The 16,653-nt window shown below is 43.9% G+C and overlaps 1 protein-coding gene across 8 annotated transcripts in view; it reads right to left on the reverse strand.

Annotated features, from left to right (window-relative positions):
• Positions 1–207: 207 nt before the first annotated feature.
• Positions 208–16,653, reverse strand: part of gapvd1 (GTPase activating protein and VPS9 domains 1) — a 53,372-nt gene continuing 36,926 nt past the window's right edge. For 3 of the 8 annotated variants that reach the window (XM_080738294.1, XM_080738293.1, XM_080738291.1), the window contains exons 13-28: positions 13,038–13,151; positions 11,523–11,657; positions 9,590–9,709; positions 8,972–9,037; positions 7,679–8,025; positions 6,822–6,909; positions 5,166–5,237; positions 4,890–5,018; positions 4,270–4,396; positions 3,835–3,947; positions 2,834–2,993; positions 2,119–2,306; positions 1,508–1,721; positions 1,273–1,345; positions 924–1,121; positions 208–558 (exon numbers count right to left, since the gene is read on the reverse strand). In XM_080738294.1, coding sequence (XP_080594420.1) covers positions 418–558; positions 924–1,121; positions 1,273–1,345; positions 1,508–1,721; positions 2,119–2,306; positions 2,834–2,993; positions 3,835–3,947; positions 4,270–4,396; positions 4,890–5,018; positions 5,166–5,237; positions 6,822–6,909; positions 7,679–8,025; positions 8,972–9,037; positions 9,590–9,709; positions 11,523–11,657; positions 13,038–13,151 — 2,285 coding nt within the window. In that variant the 3' untranslated portion in view covers positions 208–417. The remainder of the gene's footprint in view (positions 559–923; positions 1,122–1,272; positions 1,346–1,507; positions 1,722–2,118; positions 2,307–2,833; positions 2,994–3,834; positions 3,948–4,269; positions 4,397–4,889; positions 5,019–5,165; positions 5,238–6,821; positions 6,910–7,678; positions 8,026–8,971; positions 9,038–9,589; positions 9,710–11,522; positions 11,658–13,037; positions 13,152–16,653) is intronic. The other 5 variants (XM_080738298.1, XM_080738296.1, XM_080738295.1 and 2 more) reach the window with 3 other exon arrangements.

Here is a 16,653-nt window from a genome sequence, read left to right on the forward strand (position 1 = left end):
ATCTGATCATCTTTTCCACGTGTCGATTTAACATTTGAATAATATTATGGGACATATAAAATCTAATACAGACCCCAAAAAACCTCAACATGACAGAAGAGACAACGAGATCAAAGGAAATGATCCAAATCAGCTGAAGTTCAAACATTAACATGTGGACCCCCCACCCCAAGGCCTTTCCCCCCCTCCCCTCCAACCATTGCTAAAACCTGGATTTGTCCACATACATACAGTAATCATATATACTTTGTAATCTCTCAACGTCTCTGGCTATGTACAGCTATACAAATAGAGAAGCAGGCTTAAGGCCAGCTTTCTGTGAGCTGTTGGGTTGGGGAAGGGGAGCAGTTGGTTGGGAAGTGTCCCAGTCTCCCGGCTCCTTCCCCGCAGTCTGCCCGTACAGGTGGCTGTTCTGCTTCACTTGCGATCGTCGATGGTCTTAATGAATTCCACTGCCGCGGTGAACTGCATCCACCAATAGCACTCCTCCCCACTCAGTCGGCTGGCGTAGAAATTATTGATGTACTGAATGGTGGACAGCAGGCAGGGCGGGTTTGCCTGGAGGGGAGGAGAAGCGGGGATGGGCCCCCACATTAGCCGCTGAACGAACCACGCGCTATGCCCCATGCAGATTATCGCCATAAATATGGAAATATGGAAAATATCAACCGGTACAGGTTATCGGGCCAGCGAAAAAATCTCGACGCCACCGTGCAAATTACTGGTTAATCATATCAGGTAAGGACTAAGTAGATGTCTCGGGATGATTATTTTCAACCTTCAGAATTCCAAAAGTGGTCAACGCTAAAGCGCGAACAAGCTTGGAGCTTACAGATTGTTTTAGAATACACTCACACAGTTCAGTAATGAGAGTCTGCTATTCAGCATAATGTGTAAACGCATTAAGAGTAGCAGGGACTCACCTTTATGACGACATAAACGAGCACGGGGACAAAGTCGTCTGCTCCGGGGACGGAGTCATCGTAGGCCAGACTCAACAAGTTCATAATGGTGGAACACATGCGCAGTATGCACTGGACTTTGTCTCTTGGGGTCTTGTAGGCATTGATGGTCCTAATCTCAGACTGTGCAGAAGGCCATGGAGCCTCTTTCAGATACACCTGTAAGGATAATAGTAATAATTACACACAAAAAAATAAGCATTTACACTTCAAGCAACTTTGTGGGGCAGCCATTATAGACATATTGGCCGGCTATATAAAATGTTCTTTGGATGCATCTGATGAGGGCATTGGATTATCAGGTTGTTACCTCTGGGATCTGAAGGGCTTTGTGATTGGCCTGTACAACCTTCGAGAGCCGAAGTATGTGTTCGTGGAAAAGCCTGGAAGAAGGTAATAGAAGATAATTTGAGTGAGAATAGAAAACACAGCCCCAGCTATTTAAACCTTTACACATCTCTGCCAGGAAGAGAAGCAGAGGGAATTGGATCACTGTTAATTGAGATGGACGGAGTCAGCATGGCACTGCTGGTCTAGATACTCACTGATCTCTGAGAGTATCCCCTTCCCCGTTGGGGTAGAAGGCCAGTTTGAAGATTCGGTTCATAACGCTGCGTTCGATAGCCATCTGGGCATCTTGCAGCTGGTCCTCGCTAGCATACTGCCAGATGGCATCACGGGCCATGGCACCATACAAGTAGCGCAGAAAATCCTCCACTGCTGCAGTCTTGTCATCAGACGCTGTGCACCCCTGGAAGGCTATGGCGGGAGGCAGAGAACAATGAAGTCAACATGGATACGGGACATACACCACATGAAAGTCTGGAGGAATCACACTCTGTTGATGAAGGGCAAAACGGAATAGCTTTTCTGACAGAAACCTTGAATCTCCACATTTAAATTGTATGTTTTTTCGTAAATTAATACCATACAAGAATGTCACACAAAGTGGTGAAATAGCAGATCTTACAAGCTTGTAGATAGTCTATTTTTACAATTTTAAAACGAACAGTTTTGGACATACAAGGTTTCCACCCGACAGCAATGATATTATATAGGCCTATTGGAGGCTTGCTGCCAAAACCATTTAATGAGCACTGCTAATATGACTACTAGCATATCATGATGTGCGACAACAATGGATGTGAGGAAATACCCTTGATAAAGTCCTGCATCTTGGCCTCCATATGTTCGAGGAGGAGCCGAACACAGACTGTGGTGAAGTAGCGGTTGGCCACCTCCTTGTCCCTCAGCACCCTCTGCAGGAGCCTCTCGAGGTGGGCCTGAGACGTCTGCAGGCCCTGGCGACACCTGGTCAGATAAGCTATGTACGGCGCCCTCTTCCTGCAAGAGGCACAAACCATTGCCTTTTCATATTTGCTATTATACTCCACACTACACCTCACGCACAGAACAGCTAAACAAGACAATGTCTTCAAAAAGCCACAGAGCTGTCACCCCAGACAGGTTACCTGTAATTAGGGCTGTCACAAGTATTACATAATCGTCTAATCGTGATTATTTGACATTATCGCAATTATTTTGTCATAATCGTCATAATCGTGAATGTTGAAAAATGTCCGAAATAGTGGAAATAGCAGATCTACAAGCTCACAACGCGTCGCATCGCGACGCGTTGTGAGCTTGTAGATCGGCTATTTCCACTATCAAAGTTATTAAGTTGTCAAATATATCAGTAATTTCTTTGTATATTTAGGTTATGTGTCATATCTACCATGTACAACTTCAAAGCCTAAAAGCCAAACAGAAATGTAATTATCAACGACAAAAACACAATTAAATCGTTAATCGCCAATTATTTGAGTGACAATTAATCGTCCTGTAAAATGTCATATCGTGACAGCCCCTACCTGTAATCCTCGGCGATGGCAGCCAGCAGCTTCCTGCAGGTCCGCGGGTCGAAGCGGCCGACACAACGAGTGGTCTCCTGGATCTGTGCCATCTGGTTCTTATCCTGGAGGTTGATGGCCTCCGCTAGCTGGACCTTCAGGAAGCAGACGATCTCATTGTCTGGTGAGAGGGAATGGGGGGGAGGCAGGAGGGGAGACGTGTGAGACATGCTGCTGGTGTACAAAAGCGAGAGGGCGGCTGCCGTAATCAGATCAGCCTGCGCCTCCAAGTAAGAATGTGAACGATGGCTGCAGAAATGCTGTGTTATGGATTCACTGTTGGCCATTTGAAAAGGGATGTCATTTTCAGTTCAGCCTGGTGTTGTACTGCTTCCAAATGTGTAGGAGAGATCCTTAAATTAGAATTGCTGCAAGGAATAGGCGAGTCGCTCCCAAGAAAAAAACTCACTTTGAAGAAGTTGTGCGCTGTATGCTATTGCTGCATGTCAAATTAGAATTTTATGGTGGGAATGTTTTGCAAAACTGAACCGTGTATCCAGTTTGTACAATGAGGCAACAGTGCGTCAACCACATAATTGCTACACATGTCACTGGTTGCATTCTGGCTAGAGACCTCCGTTTCATGTCTTAGGCCCTCTATCCTCAGCTTCCCGTCACTCTAGTATAAACTCTCCAATCTAAATAACTGTAAAACAACTGAGTGAAAGTTATTTATTGTTGTACAATTATTTATATATATATATATATATATATATATATATATATATATATATATATATATATATATATATATATATATATATATATATATATATATATATATATATATAGGAGTACCACTTCGGAAAAATCTGATTATGAATAGTTTCTTAAATTAAGACAGTGGTGCGATACCTGTCTGTATATAATGTACACCACTACAAATGCCAAATCAATTTCACACTTAACGCAGCAGGAGAACATCGGGTGAAGATGAACAGGTGCAAAACAACTGTGATCACCTTCTGAGTCTGTGTGGTCAGGCAGCCCGTTTCGTGTATTGGCAGGAGCCATGATGGGCAAAGCCACAGAGTCCGCAGAACACAAGACCATTCTCAGCTTCTTCTTGGCATCACTGAAAAAACAAAGCCATCTCGTTCAGAATTTGTTCCAATTTAATCATTGTCTTTTTGTACAGTAGCATTTTATTTGTAGCTCTGACTTTACTTTAAAATGTTTTAATAAATAATAATAAACCAACCGTAGACCACCTAAACTGAAATGAAATTTGAAAAACATGAGGTCTGTATATGTAGAGTATGTATAGCCTTTGGTCTGCTGTATATGTATGTACAGTATATAGACTAAAGGCTAATGTACACCTTTTTCATTAAAAATATCATATTTTAAAATAAAATACCGGTAAACACTTTTAGGTATAAACGGTGCCATCTGACCTGAAAGAGAACTTGGAGTCGTGCTGCTGGGCTGTCTGGCTGGCAGAGTCTGGCAGGTCGTCTGTGGACATATTCTGTAGCGTATCGTCTCTGGGAGAATCATGCACACTCTCCTCTACACACAGATCTAGTGACACACATGCAAAGATACATTGTTTAAAATGTATTTTTCAGCGTGTTATAGGGATGGGACGATATGAAAATTTCGTATCACGATTATTGTGACAAAAGAAAACGCGATTTACGATATTATCGCGATAATCAAAATCCATTATCCTGGGGCGAAACATTTGCCAAAAAATACTGCGTCGCGAGCTTGTAGATCGGCTATTTTTTGGCAAAGACATTTGATAGAGTGAAAAAAATTATACTGTATCAAGTACGTATATTATAAGTACCTTTGACCAATTATAGAGGGTTTAAGTGGTACCGGATATGCAGCTCGGCAAATAAAAGCTGAATTGATCCCAGTGCATGACAGAGGACGATATCACGATAAATTAAATCTCCACAATACGATTATCGTGAGAGTTTTTTTTATCACGATAAACGATAATATCGCTTATCGTCGCATCCCTAGCGTGTTATGCATGCATCTCCAACATATAGAGGTCTCTCACCCCCTGCACTTTCATATGAGCCCCCAGCTGTGGCTCCGTCGCTGGGGCTGGTTCTCTTGATGTTCCTGTACTTGTCCAGGATGTCTTCTGCCGCCTGGGCCTGAGAGCTCTGTCTGGGCATTGGGTCATCTGATAAAATCCCACCAAGACAAACAGGGCAACATTTGGGTTAAACCCATCACTGTGTGCATATGTCCACATTCTTCCTCACTGATTCAGCAAAAAAAAAAAGAAAAAGAAAAGGGGAGCACACAATGACAATAAATCAGGACAGACCTTGTGGGACACGCTCCTGTGCCATATCGTCTTTCTCCTGCTTGTCCCTTTTCCGGAACGCCGCTATCGGAGCTGCGGTGGAGAGAGGGGGTGTAATGAGTGAGCTGGGACGGGCGAGTCCATGTTCGCTGTCGCTAGATGAGAGGATGGTCATGAGTCACCTCATGACAGCTCATCGGGAATGGGGAATGCACTTTGGTAAATCTTTGGTATGTTTTTTTTGCGGGTTCTACTGTGTACCAACATTCATAGCAACTGTACACTCGAAGGAAACAAAAACATCTAGCATTGTGTTTTGTTGCAAATAAAGCACAAGAATTTTCAAGATGGTGAAAAACAAATAATGGGACAAAAGCATACTGCGGTCCATGACAAGAAGTCAAGACCTCATCCTATTAACGCCAAGGTGCTAATAGGACAAACGGTGGTCTACGTTTCTTTGGGACAACAGGGTCTGGTATCTGATGAACCTCCACAAAACAAAGCAAGGATGCACACCGATATTCTGACCTACTGGGGGCAAACACTGAGTCCAGGGAGCCGAATGGTTACACAAGTGTAAAAAAGAAAAGAGAAATGCCAGCCAACATAAATGAATGCGTGAATGAAGAGGGTGGCTGGGGGATGTCAACTCAGGCTGCAACCATGTCACATCACAGCGCTATCTGTCACACAGGACCACAGCTACAAAGCAATGTGGCGCTCAGCCACTGGATCTAGCAGCTAAGCCTAGTGGCTTGATGATGGCGGCAGTGTTGAAGCGTTACCTGGGACTTCACTCTCAGCCGTCCAATACAGCACTGTGTGAGGAACACAACAGACAGGGGTTTGGCCTTTCACTCACACTCACGCGCAGACGCGTATATACACACACAAACACAGGCTGCCCCTCTGTGGGACAACCGTCTACGCATCTACGCGTCTCCACGCAGAGCAGCGGAAACACAATGAACTCTGTGTGGTGGGAGGAGTCGACAGTTTCCAGCTCCGCGCGCACTCCCATTCTCGCACGCCTTTGCGCGCATCTCCATTTCATGAATACCGGTTTAATGTTTACTCGAGGACCGTCATTATCTCAAAGAGTAATAAGCAGTCATCTCGTGCACGCACAGCTCATTATTTCTCAGACAGATGTATGAAAGATGGTTTGTAGAGTTGAACTGCAACAGGAGATGCGTCATCTATCAGCGTCGATGACAGAGAGGTCTATCTAATGACCATTAGCTGCTGGCTGACAGCACTGCTGGGAGGGCTACAGCCCGCTATCTACACAGCTAAAGCCCCTCTCATGACTGATTAGCTTTGAAAAGTCTAAATAAATCTGTGGCTAGTGAGACGTGGGAGAAAAAGGGGACTGGACACGTCTCCGAGGGAACTTTGAACAACAAGAAACATCATTTTCAAACTGGAACATCAGCAATGGAGTGGAGAACATGGATCATCATTCTCTTTCTTGCTTTATAAATTGCTTTTTCCGCAATGCTCTTTAAAGTGTTGTATTTCCTGTCATAGGTTGTGATTAAGGAAACCTTTATTTTTCTCTTTTTTGGTGGGGGGCTGGGGGCAAGGTAAACATGGTAGCGACAGTAACAATCTGGAGAACGTGTCTAAAATGCTTTCGGAGCAGAGAAATGAATGAACCTGTTGATCGGTTACCTTTGGGTATGGCCGAGACAAAGCGTTTCTTCCACCAAGGTCTGTTGCGGTCAGACTTCTCGTCATCGCTGTCTTTTCTCTCCTCAACCTTTGGAAAGAGAAGTTGTACACGGATAACTAACTATACATGTCAAGTATACATAATGTGTAATCCTCTAATACTCTTGTATAATCCTATTATACACACATGATCAAATAATATGGTGGATGCATTGTCTAACGTACAACAGTACCGTGACATTATAAGTTTATGTTTGCCCCAGTGTGGATCAAACCCTTTACCCCTTATAGCGGTTGCATGTATCACCCATCGAGCTACACAGGACATATCAACTCTCAACTCCACCGCTGAGTTTGCAAAAGCGCAGCCGCTCATGCCCTGCAATGTTACGGTTAGGGGTGGGCAATATGGAAAAATACAATATCACGATATCTTCCCAAGCTGTATCACGATACACGATTTTATCACGATTATTTTTCACGTTGTTTTTTTTGTTCATTTTCAAGTTACTTAACAAAAACTAGACTCTCTGGGTTCCTTTTGGGAGGTCTAAATTGAACTTTACAAGTATGTAACTGATAGTATACAAACCATTTGGTTTCATTTGTATACTGTCAGAGTTAAGGGGAGACCTTGACATTTTAAAGTTTGAGAACTGATGATTTTGACCAAAATGCAGGTTTAAATTGAATTCTGCAATGAATCTCTGTATTAACGATTAAACAGGATTTTAAACGCTCCCTCAATTGTATCACTATATACGATATCTCTGAAAAGGCATATCGTGTAGACATTGTATCGTCTCAACGATAATTATCACCATATCGCCCACCCCTAGTTACGGTCCTGTGCCTACCTCTCCTTTCAGGGAGTCCTTGCTGGGAGACGAAGACGGCCCCAAAGCGAAAGCACCGGCAGAGTCGCGCTCCTCCGCCGCTGCACGCCGGTTGAGACCCGGGTCGCTGGTGGGCCGGCGGCCTGGGCATACGATGTCGGAGCTGCGGCTCCGCACCAGCCTGTCGGGGTAAGAGTGCCGCTGCTTGGTGTGTTCCAGCTCAGCCTGGGCGAGGCAGTGGGGGGCGAACAGCGAATGGCGGGGCTCCTGCCCCAGGGCATACGCCTCAGGGATGGGAGGATCAGGGGGAGGGTGTGGGGGTCTGGCGTAGTGCACTTTTGGTCTTACTATGGTGCCAGTGGAGGAGCCTGGGGTCACAAAACAAGACAAAAATGTGTAGATACTTATGTCAACAGCGAAATGAGTTGAGAAGTCAATGTCAAGTTTGTCAACCATCTGACACGCGGTCAAAAGTTCTTACATTCTCTGTCGACAGCTTTTATTTCCTGTACTTCTTTCTGAACTGTATTGGATGACTGATGAAAGGAAAGACCTCACAACAAATTCAACATCTCGATGCAACGGTATACATCGTCTCCAGGTAGAATTAACACATTAAAGAGTAGTAGAATTACTGTAACTCAATTTGACAGTAGATTCACCAGCTTACTGGGGAATATTGGGTGCGGCGCACAGAGTGAGTGAGAGAATCATTGATGCATAGTACTAAAAGAAACATTGAGGAGGTGGGGGGTTGGGGGGGTGCTACGGAGAGCTGTTGTTGGTGGGATATGAGCCCTAGGTGTAGGTAGACCACCTGTTCCAAGGGTAGACGCTCTCTCCTGAAAAGCTTCCAATGGCAACCTCGTGCCATGAGCACAGTGGGATGAGGGGACCGTGCCAAAGAGCCCGGGGTGAGGTCTCTCAACCTGTCATCCCTTCACCTTGCCACAGACACACAGCCCCTGCTGCTACCATAGCCTTCGCTGAAGCAATCTCGGCTACCCGGTTACACTCGGCAACGTCGACCGCGCAACGCACAGAGGGAACAAAGACGGTGTTTTTGAGGAATACACTGGGCCGAACGCTAAATGGGCTAATTGAAAACGGGCATTCCCACAAAAAAGGTAATATTTATTTTTGTCCTGTAAGTGGGGTAAAGACTTGGGGTGAGGGGCACGGGCGCTCTACTAGGTTCATTTCTCAGGGCTCAAGCTGTTCTGCGGAGCCCACAACATTAGGCAGGGCTTAATAACCCGCTCATTTGCTAGCTCTAGGATTGGCTCCCCGAACATTCCAGGAGCAAAAAATTACCTTCGGCGGAGGAGAGGGGATCGAACATAGCCAAGGTGTCTGCCTGTGATGTCAGATGGTGTGCTCCTGTAACAAGAACAGAGAATAAGAGACAGGGAGATGAATACAATATGGATTATGGGCCCAGAGATTTAATATGCGATTAAAATTCCCATCTTTGAGGAAAGGACAACTTCTTCCTTGCCTATGGTTTCATTCAATCAGAGTCTTTCATCCCATGCCTGCCCCCCCCCCAACTATGTTCTCAATGTTTTCGATTAAGTACAAAAACTAAGCCGATTGTTCGCTACCCTTTATTAAATATATAAACCATAAGACATTAATACGCTGTTCTAAAATAATACAGCCTCAGTTTTATAACCCCATTTGTCTTACTGTATGTCAACCCTGTCCAGAGTCCTCAGTGTCGCACCTTGGGCTTTAAGTAAACTACAACAAGTGGAGCCCTGCGCGGTCAGTGAGTAAAGTAGTGAAGTACAGTAGTTGCAGTTGGTGGCAGCTGCGGAGATGACAGGGATTGATAGCTTTAGCCACTGCTGCTGTTTTGAGCAGATAGACAGTGGAGTGATGGCTTAGCTCTCATGGTGGGGAGGTGACACTCTTCCCACCGTCTCCTACCGTGGCCTGCCTCCTCCCCATCTGGACTGGTCACAGAGTCCTTCCCTCCGAAGTCGGAGCTGCACTCTGACCGCAGGTCCTCGATCTTGTTGGGGATATCTTCAGAGGTCGCGCTGATACCTGTGGCGGTAACACAACGTGACACAGACAGGCACAGATTTGTGGTGACATTCAGGACAAACAAAGCAAAGGGAAAAACTCAAAAAAATCTCTTCCGCGGCGAGACGCCTCACTTTGGAGTAAGGTAAGCACCAGAGGCTGGGAAATTTGCTGTGCTCAAAAAGCTCCAGTCTTGACAGCTCCTGGGGAAGCCCCAGAGAACGTGGAGTGTCAAGAGTATGCAGAATGGTCCCTCTCAGATGGGAACCGCTGGAAGCTCTAAATTGGTAGCGTAAGCTCCCATGGGTGAGGGGAAAGACACGGATAAGAGCGATCATCAGGCGCGGACTATCCATCGGCCGGGGCCCCTTGGGACGTCTCCCCTAGCGAGCTGAGCCATGGGCGTCACCGCCGGCTTCTTAACTCTCAAATGCCTGGAACGCGCCCGAGTCGCGTTAGATTTTAACCACTTTAACCATTATTGTATGCTTTAACTTTAGAAAAATAGCAGATATACAAGCTCACAGCGCGCTGCGAGCTTGTAGATCTGCTATTTTTTTAAAATCGTGAAAATGAGTGCAAGTCTTTGAATATCTTTGACCCGATCTTTGACCCGACTTCTAAATCCTTCTTCTAAATCATGCTGTTCTCAAACCTTTTCATGTCAAGGACCCCCAAAATTACAGGTATTTGGCCACGGACCCCCATCTCAAAATATGTTGTCCCAGGGACCACCAGAAGTAAATATTTGAGTTACAAAAGTTCGCTTTTAAGTAGATATATTCAAAGACTTGCAAAGAAAAATCATGATTTTTCAAAAATAGCAGATGTACAAGCTCGCAGCGCGGCACTTTGTGCCGCGCTGTGAGCTTGTATATCTGCTATTTTTCAATGGTTAAAGTAGTCAATAATCCTAGGCCTAAATGGGTTAATCTGGGATACTGCTTCATGCATGTCAACACAAGCCTGTCCACCTGAGCCCACAGTAAAAGACAACCAACATTAACCCCTGTATCCTAGTGAAAAAAGTCACAGTGACCCCGATGCACTGGTTAACAAGCACTCCAAGTATTATGACTGCTCTACACAGAGAGGAGGGGAAAAAAAGGCGAAAGAGACAGTTTCATTTATTTTACTTAACCTTGTCTTAACCGGGCCGGTCATTTGAGAACAAATTCGTATTTACAATGACAGCTTGGCAAAAGGCGAGATCCCTCTTGAGGTGAAGGCGACTGGGAGAATATATATATATATAACCAACACGATCAATAAGTCATCCGACAGAAGGACATACTGTACAACCAGGACAGACAGAGTAGGTAGTAGGGCATTCACCGAATATTCGAATATCAAAGTCACTATTCGCCGTTGTTCACCGAAGTCGAATATTCGCTTATTTATTTTTATTTTTTTATTGTTTTCTCTTTAAAAAATCTATAGTTTATAAAGCTTGGCTAGATAGGACGTCATAAGAATGAGTTGCCAATGCCCCTGATGGATGAATTTGTTAATGCTCTATACCAGGGGTTCTCAAACCTTTTTAGGCCGTGACCCCCAAAATAAACATATTTGAACTGGGGACCCCCACCCTGACAAGCACTTGGAATTGTAGGTATTACATTTAATGTGACTCGGTTCCGCAGATAAATATTGTGAAAATAGCCGATCTACATGCTCACAACGCCTCGCAGCACAATGTTCGCCTCTTGCTTACTTAATATTTGACAGTTTGGCCAGTCCTGTCAAATACTCGACTATTTGAATACTTTGAGTTTGAATAATTCAAATACTAAAAATCACTATTCGTGAATGCCCTAGTAGGTAGCAGCTTTACCTGAGACAACACTGAGGCCTGGGGTGCTGGGTCTGGAGCTGACCTCCCTGACCTCTGTGTCATCAGACGTGCTGCCTACTCCGGAGCAGCTTTCCAACTCCTGCAGACGCTCCTCCTGCTTCAGGTCAGGGGCTTCTGCCGACAAAACGAGAAACACACACAAAACCCATGCATACATGACGTTAGTCTTTTTGCATTTCATATTAGTCGGGGGCGTTAGGGAGATGACATGGTAATTTCGTGCTAATTAGTCTAAAAGCGCCAAATTTTGCACGGATGTAGCCCAGGGCATGCTCTAATATTTTAGCTAGGGCGCCCGAGTCTGCGACATTCGGGGTCGCCACAGCGGCCAGATCAAGTTGGGCACCCATCGACTTACAATACAGGAGGAAAATACCCAGAAAAACACTTTTTTTCTGGGTATTTAAGTAGGATGTGAGGGGTCTAACTAGGGGTTTGTCATGATGCTGAATCCATTGCAAGCATTTGTTTTGCACATAAAACATTCCTTGGGATACAAATGGCCCCAGAAAATGATGGTTTAGTGATGAAAAGTGATGAGTCAGAGTTTTGTGGGTGTTTTGTGGAGCCGAAGGTCGCCGACTCGGGCGCCCTAGCTAAATCATTAGAGCATGCCCTATGCTACATCTGTGCAAAATTTGGCGCTTTTAGACTGACTAGCACGAGAAAAAAAAAACCTAAGGCCTCCGACTAACATGAATGCTCACCCATACATGCATCGTTTTCTGAGGCCATTTCTAGCCCAAGGAATGTTTTTTGTGCAAAACAAATGCTTGCAATGGATTCAGCATCATGACAAACTCCTAGTTAGACCCCTCAGATCCTACTTAACCCATTTAGACCTAAGTCGGCCTGGAAAAAAGCCTTAAAAACCTATGGCCGATTGGAAAAATACCCCTAAAACCTGAGATTTTATGGAAAACTTCACAGAGGTGTCAACGTCTACTAAAACATTTATTTCTCAGCCTCTGTAGCAGCTAGAAACAACATTTCAAAACTGTTTGATAGCTTACACATTTGGCTTTCATGGGAAATTACTTGTCATGGTCCAGACCTTTATCATTCTTTTAAAAAAAATCTGCAAACTCAAATATTGTAATAAATCTTATAAAACGTCTAATAAAAAATACATTTCTCAGCCTATGTAGCACATAGAAACATAATTAGCAAATATTTGAGACCTTACACCATAGGCCTTACACCATAGGCCACCACTTTGACAAGAAACAACAATCCACCAGCCTTTATATTGAATATTTCAATTCTTACGAGCACCCAGCTCAATATTGAAACTTCATCGCCCCTGCTTTACACCACACCAGTCCACCAGATTTTATATTGACTGTGTCAATTCTTGTTTTTAGCTCCATTTAACGGTAAATCTGGCGAGCGACATTTGTCATTATTATTATATGTGCGTGCGCGCGTGTGTGTGCGCCTGTGTATGTGAATGAATGAACCATATCATCATAATCATTTTATAAGTGTTATTACCTCCAGATAGCTGCGAATCTGTTGTTCTGGAGTTTGGGGTTGACTCTGTGCTGTAAAGAGTCGGGTCTCTGAAACTAGCCGTGTCAAAGTGCGTCCATGAAAAGTAATCCAGTCCTGATGAAATCCATGAAACACTTCTTCATCATCGTCGTTGTTTTCAAACATATCACGTAACAATAACAATGCCAATTCCAGCGGGCCTGGTTTGCCTTCGCTCAACGCGTCTTCCATTTCGCCGCTATGAGTAGCTGCACTGGGATTCTCTGACAAATAAAGTTATGTAAAGAAAAAGGAAAAAAAATCCCAGAATGCTTTGCGGTAGTCAGAAATTTAGCACTTTTAGACTGATTAGCGCGAAATATCCCTAACGCCCCCGACTATATCGCCTTTTGAACAGTGGTGGAAAAAGTACTCAACTGTATTACTTATGTAAATGGTAAATGGTTCATTTATATAGCGCTTTTATCCAAGGCGCTTTACATAGATTGTGCATTACATTCACCCATTCACGCACACATTCATACACCGGTGGTGGAGGAAACCATGCAAGGCACCAACCTGCTCACCGGGAGCAATTAGGGGTTCAGAGTCTTGCTCAAGGACTCTTCGACATTAACTCAGGGGGAGCCCGGATTCGAACTGGGAACCCTTCAGGAACCCTTCGTGCTCTAATAACGGTTTCTCTACCCCTGAGCTATGCCGCCCCCCAGGTATGTAAAAGTATCAATACTGCAATATAAAAATACTCTGTTACACGTAAAGGTCTGGAATTCAAAATGTACTTTAGTAAAAGTATGAAAGCGTTGGCATCAAAATGCACCAAAAGTACCAAATATAGCAGATCTACAAGCTTGTGAGCTTGTAGATCAGCTATTTTCAAATAGCCACGGTATAAAATAGGGCTAAAGTGGTTTATATATGTTTTTATAATATTATAATGTATACCTGCAAAGTAACTAGTAACTAAAGTTTTCAAATAAATGTAGTGGAGTAAAAGTACAATATTTGGATCCGAGATGTAGTAAAATAGAAGTAAAAGTACTGAAAACTGGAAATACTCAAGTAAAGTACAAATAAAATACCTCAAAATTGTAATTAAGTAGAGTACTTAAGTACATTTACTTAGTTACTTTACACCACTGCTTTTGAATGGTGGTGTAAAACGGAGACACAGACACATACAGTAGAGTCACAGGAGACTTCCCCCCCTCATACAAGCACACTGTAATATAATGGACATACGTAGTTAAATGCACTTGTTAAAGTTCGCTAAAAAATTACAGGCATCCTCCAACTCCCCCTCTCTGAGAGGATTATACGGTGGTTGAGAGAAGTGCACACATGCATGGAATCAAAACAAGCCATATATTATCATATCTTATAACTGACTAAATTAACTCATTCAGAGCCCCAGACATTAACGGATTATAATGTCCAAAGTGCCTCCTTCAGGTCCCATTCACTTGCGTTGTCTTATTTTGAAGGCCAGAAGTCCACCGCGCAGTCACTTCCGGTCTGACGTCATCGGATCGTGCGCCGGAACCGATCGTTCTCCACGTGGAGTTGTGTAATGGCCGACCGGAGCTTTTATCATTGTGTAACATAAGCGAGCATCTGCCTCCATCCTAGCTTCTAAAGTGTAGTTTTGAGATAATGGACATTAAAGATGAGATCCCCCGTCCACCTCAATGTTATGGATGGGACTATTTTGTGCTCGTGGAGCCGTGATGATGCGAAATCAGCGACGGATTTCGTCTCCGGACCTGCGGCCATTCTTCTCGGTAATGTACTCGCCGTTACAGTAATATATTACTTTTCCCGAGATATCCCGCGAATGGCACTACAGATACTCGAGTACTTTTCGCGAGACATCTCGTGAATGGCACTAGATGAGTTAAGCCATAAAAGCCAGTTCGGCCAATTCGTTGGCTGCCCAGTGGAGTTGTTGGGTCGAACCCAGCGGCTCCATGCTAACAGCAGTGCTCATTTGCATGCTCGTTAGTAATAATGCGGCGGCGAAGTGCTCTTCGGAGTGCAGTTTTCTGCTGCCTAGCCATGAAACAAGCGCTCCACTCCAGGGCCCAAGATAGTGCTATTACAGAGCAGAACAGGGGCAGCAAACGGAACAAAAAGCAATCAAGACACTCATGCATGTCATTCCGACGTGGCACATATTGAAATGGTGTACTACTTCAATTAACATAAGGCCCAGGCTTTTTCCAAGAAACACTTAACGCTGTTAATAAAGCACTCCACCGATTTTCACGAAACACTGACTTTGGAGGTGGGGGTGGGGGTGTTTAAACACATAATCAGGCATTAACCCATTCAAAACGGGTACACAGTATTGTGTATTATTATTTTATGCTTTAACTACTGAAAAATAGCAGATATACAAGCTCACGGTGCCGCGCTGCGAGCTTGTAGATCTGCCATTTTTGAAAAATCGTGAAAATTTGAATTTTGACCCGATTCTATAAGTGTCTTATGAATCCTTCTAAGATTTTTTGAAAAACCTATTTTTCTATGTCCGCAATCTGGCAAGCCATCGTCAAAGAAAGGGTCCTTTTCACTTAAATGGAGCTCAGTTAGTCTGTTCTTGAGAGACTACTATGTCAGTGGTTCTCAAACCTTTTCATGTGAAGGACCCCCAAACTGATATGTATTTGGCCACGGACCCGCATCTCAAAATATCTAGCTCCAGAGTCCAGGCACCCCCCAGAAGCAAAATTTGAGTTACAAACGTTCGCTTTGAAAATACATATATTCAAAGATTTGCACACATTTTCATGACTTTTTCAAAAATAGCAGATCTACAAGCTCGCAGCGCGGCACTCGGTGCCGCGCTGTGAGCTTGTAGATCTGCTATTTTTCACTGGTTAAAGCATTCAATAATTCTAGGCCTAAATGGGTTAATAAAAGCTTTGGATGAAAGTGCTTTAATTTAGTTTTCCAACAGATATAGTAGGCCTACGCTATAAAATATTGGATTGCGCTCACATTACCCTAAACACAATGACATGATTGGTATAATGGCGATGCAAAGTATACTAGTGTGGAAGGGAAATCCTTCCCCACAGCTCAAAGTGCGCATGCAGCGTGAAACACAGCTAGGGATGGGACGATACACGAAATTATCGTTTATAGTGATAAAAAAAAACACTCACGATAAATCGTATCGTGGAGATGTAATTTATCGTGATATCGTCCTCCGTCATGCACTGGGATCAATTCACCTTTTAATTGCCAGAGCTGCATATCCGGTACCACTTAAACCCTCTATAATTGGTAAAAGGTACTTATAATATATGTACTTATACAGTCTTTTTTTCACTATCTATCAAAATGTCTTTGCCAAAAAATAGCCGATCTACAAGCTCACAACGCGTCGCTTTGCGACGCGTTGTGAGCTTGTAGATCTGCTATTTTTTTGGGCAAATGTTCCGCTCAGGATAATGGATTTTCATTATCGCGATAACATCATCAATCGCGATTTATTTTGTCACAATAATCGTGATATGACATTTTCATATCGTCCCATCCCTGAACACAGCATCAGAGCGGCGCGTCGGAAAAAAAGCCTAGATGTTTTGCGAGTCTAGACACATAAAGGGTT

The sequence above is a fragment of the Nannobrachium achirus genome, assembly GCF_963921795.1.
Source record: "Nannobrachium achirus genome assembly, chromosome: 12".
In the NCBI taxonomy this organism is placed as follows: domain Eukaryota; kingdom Metazoa; phylum Chordata; class Actinopteri; order Myctophiformes; family Myctophidae; genus Nannobrachium; species Nannobrachium achirus.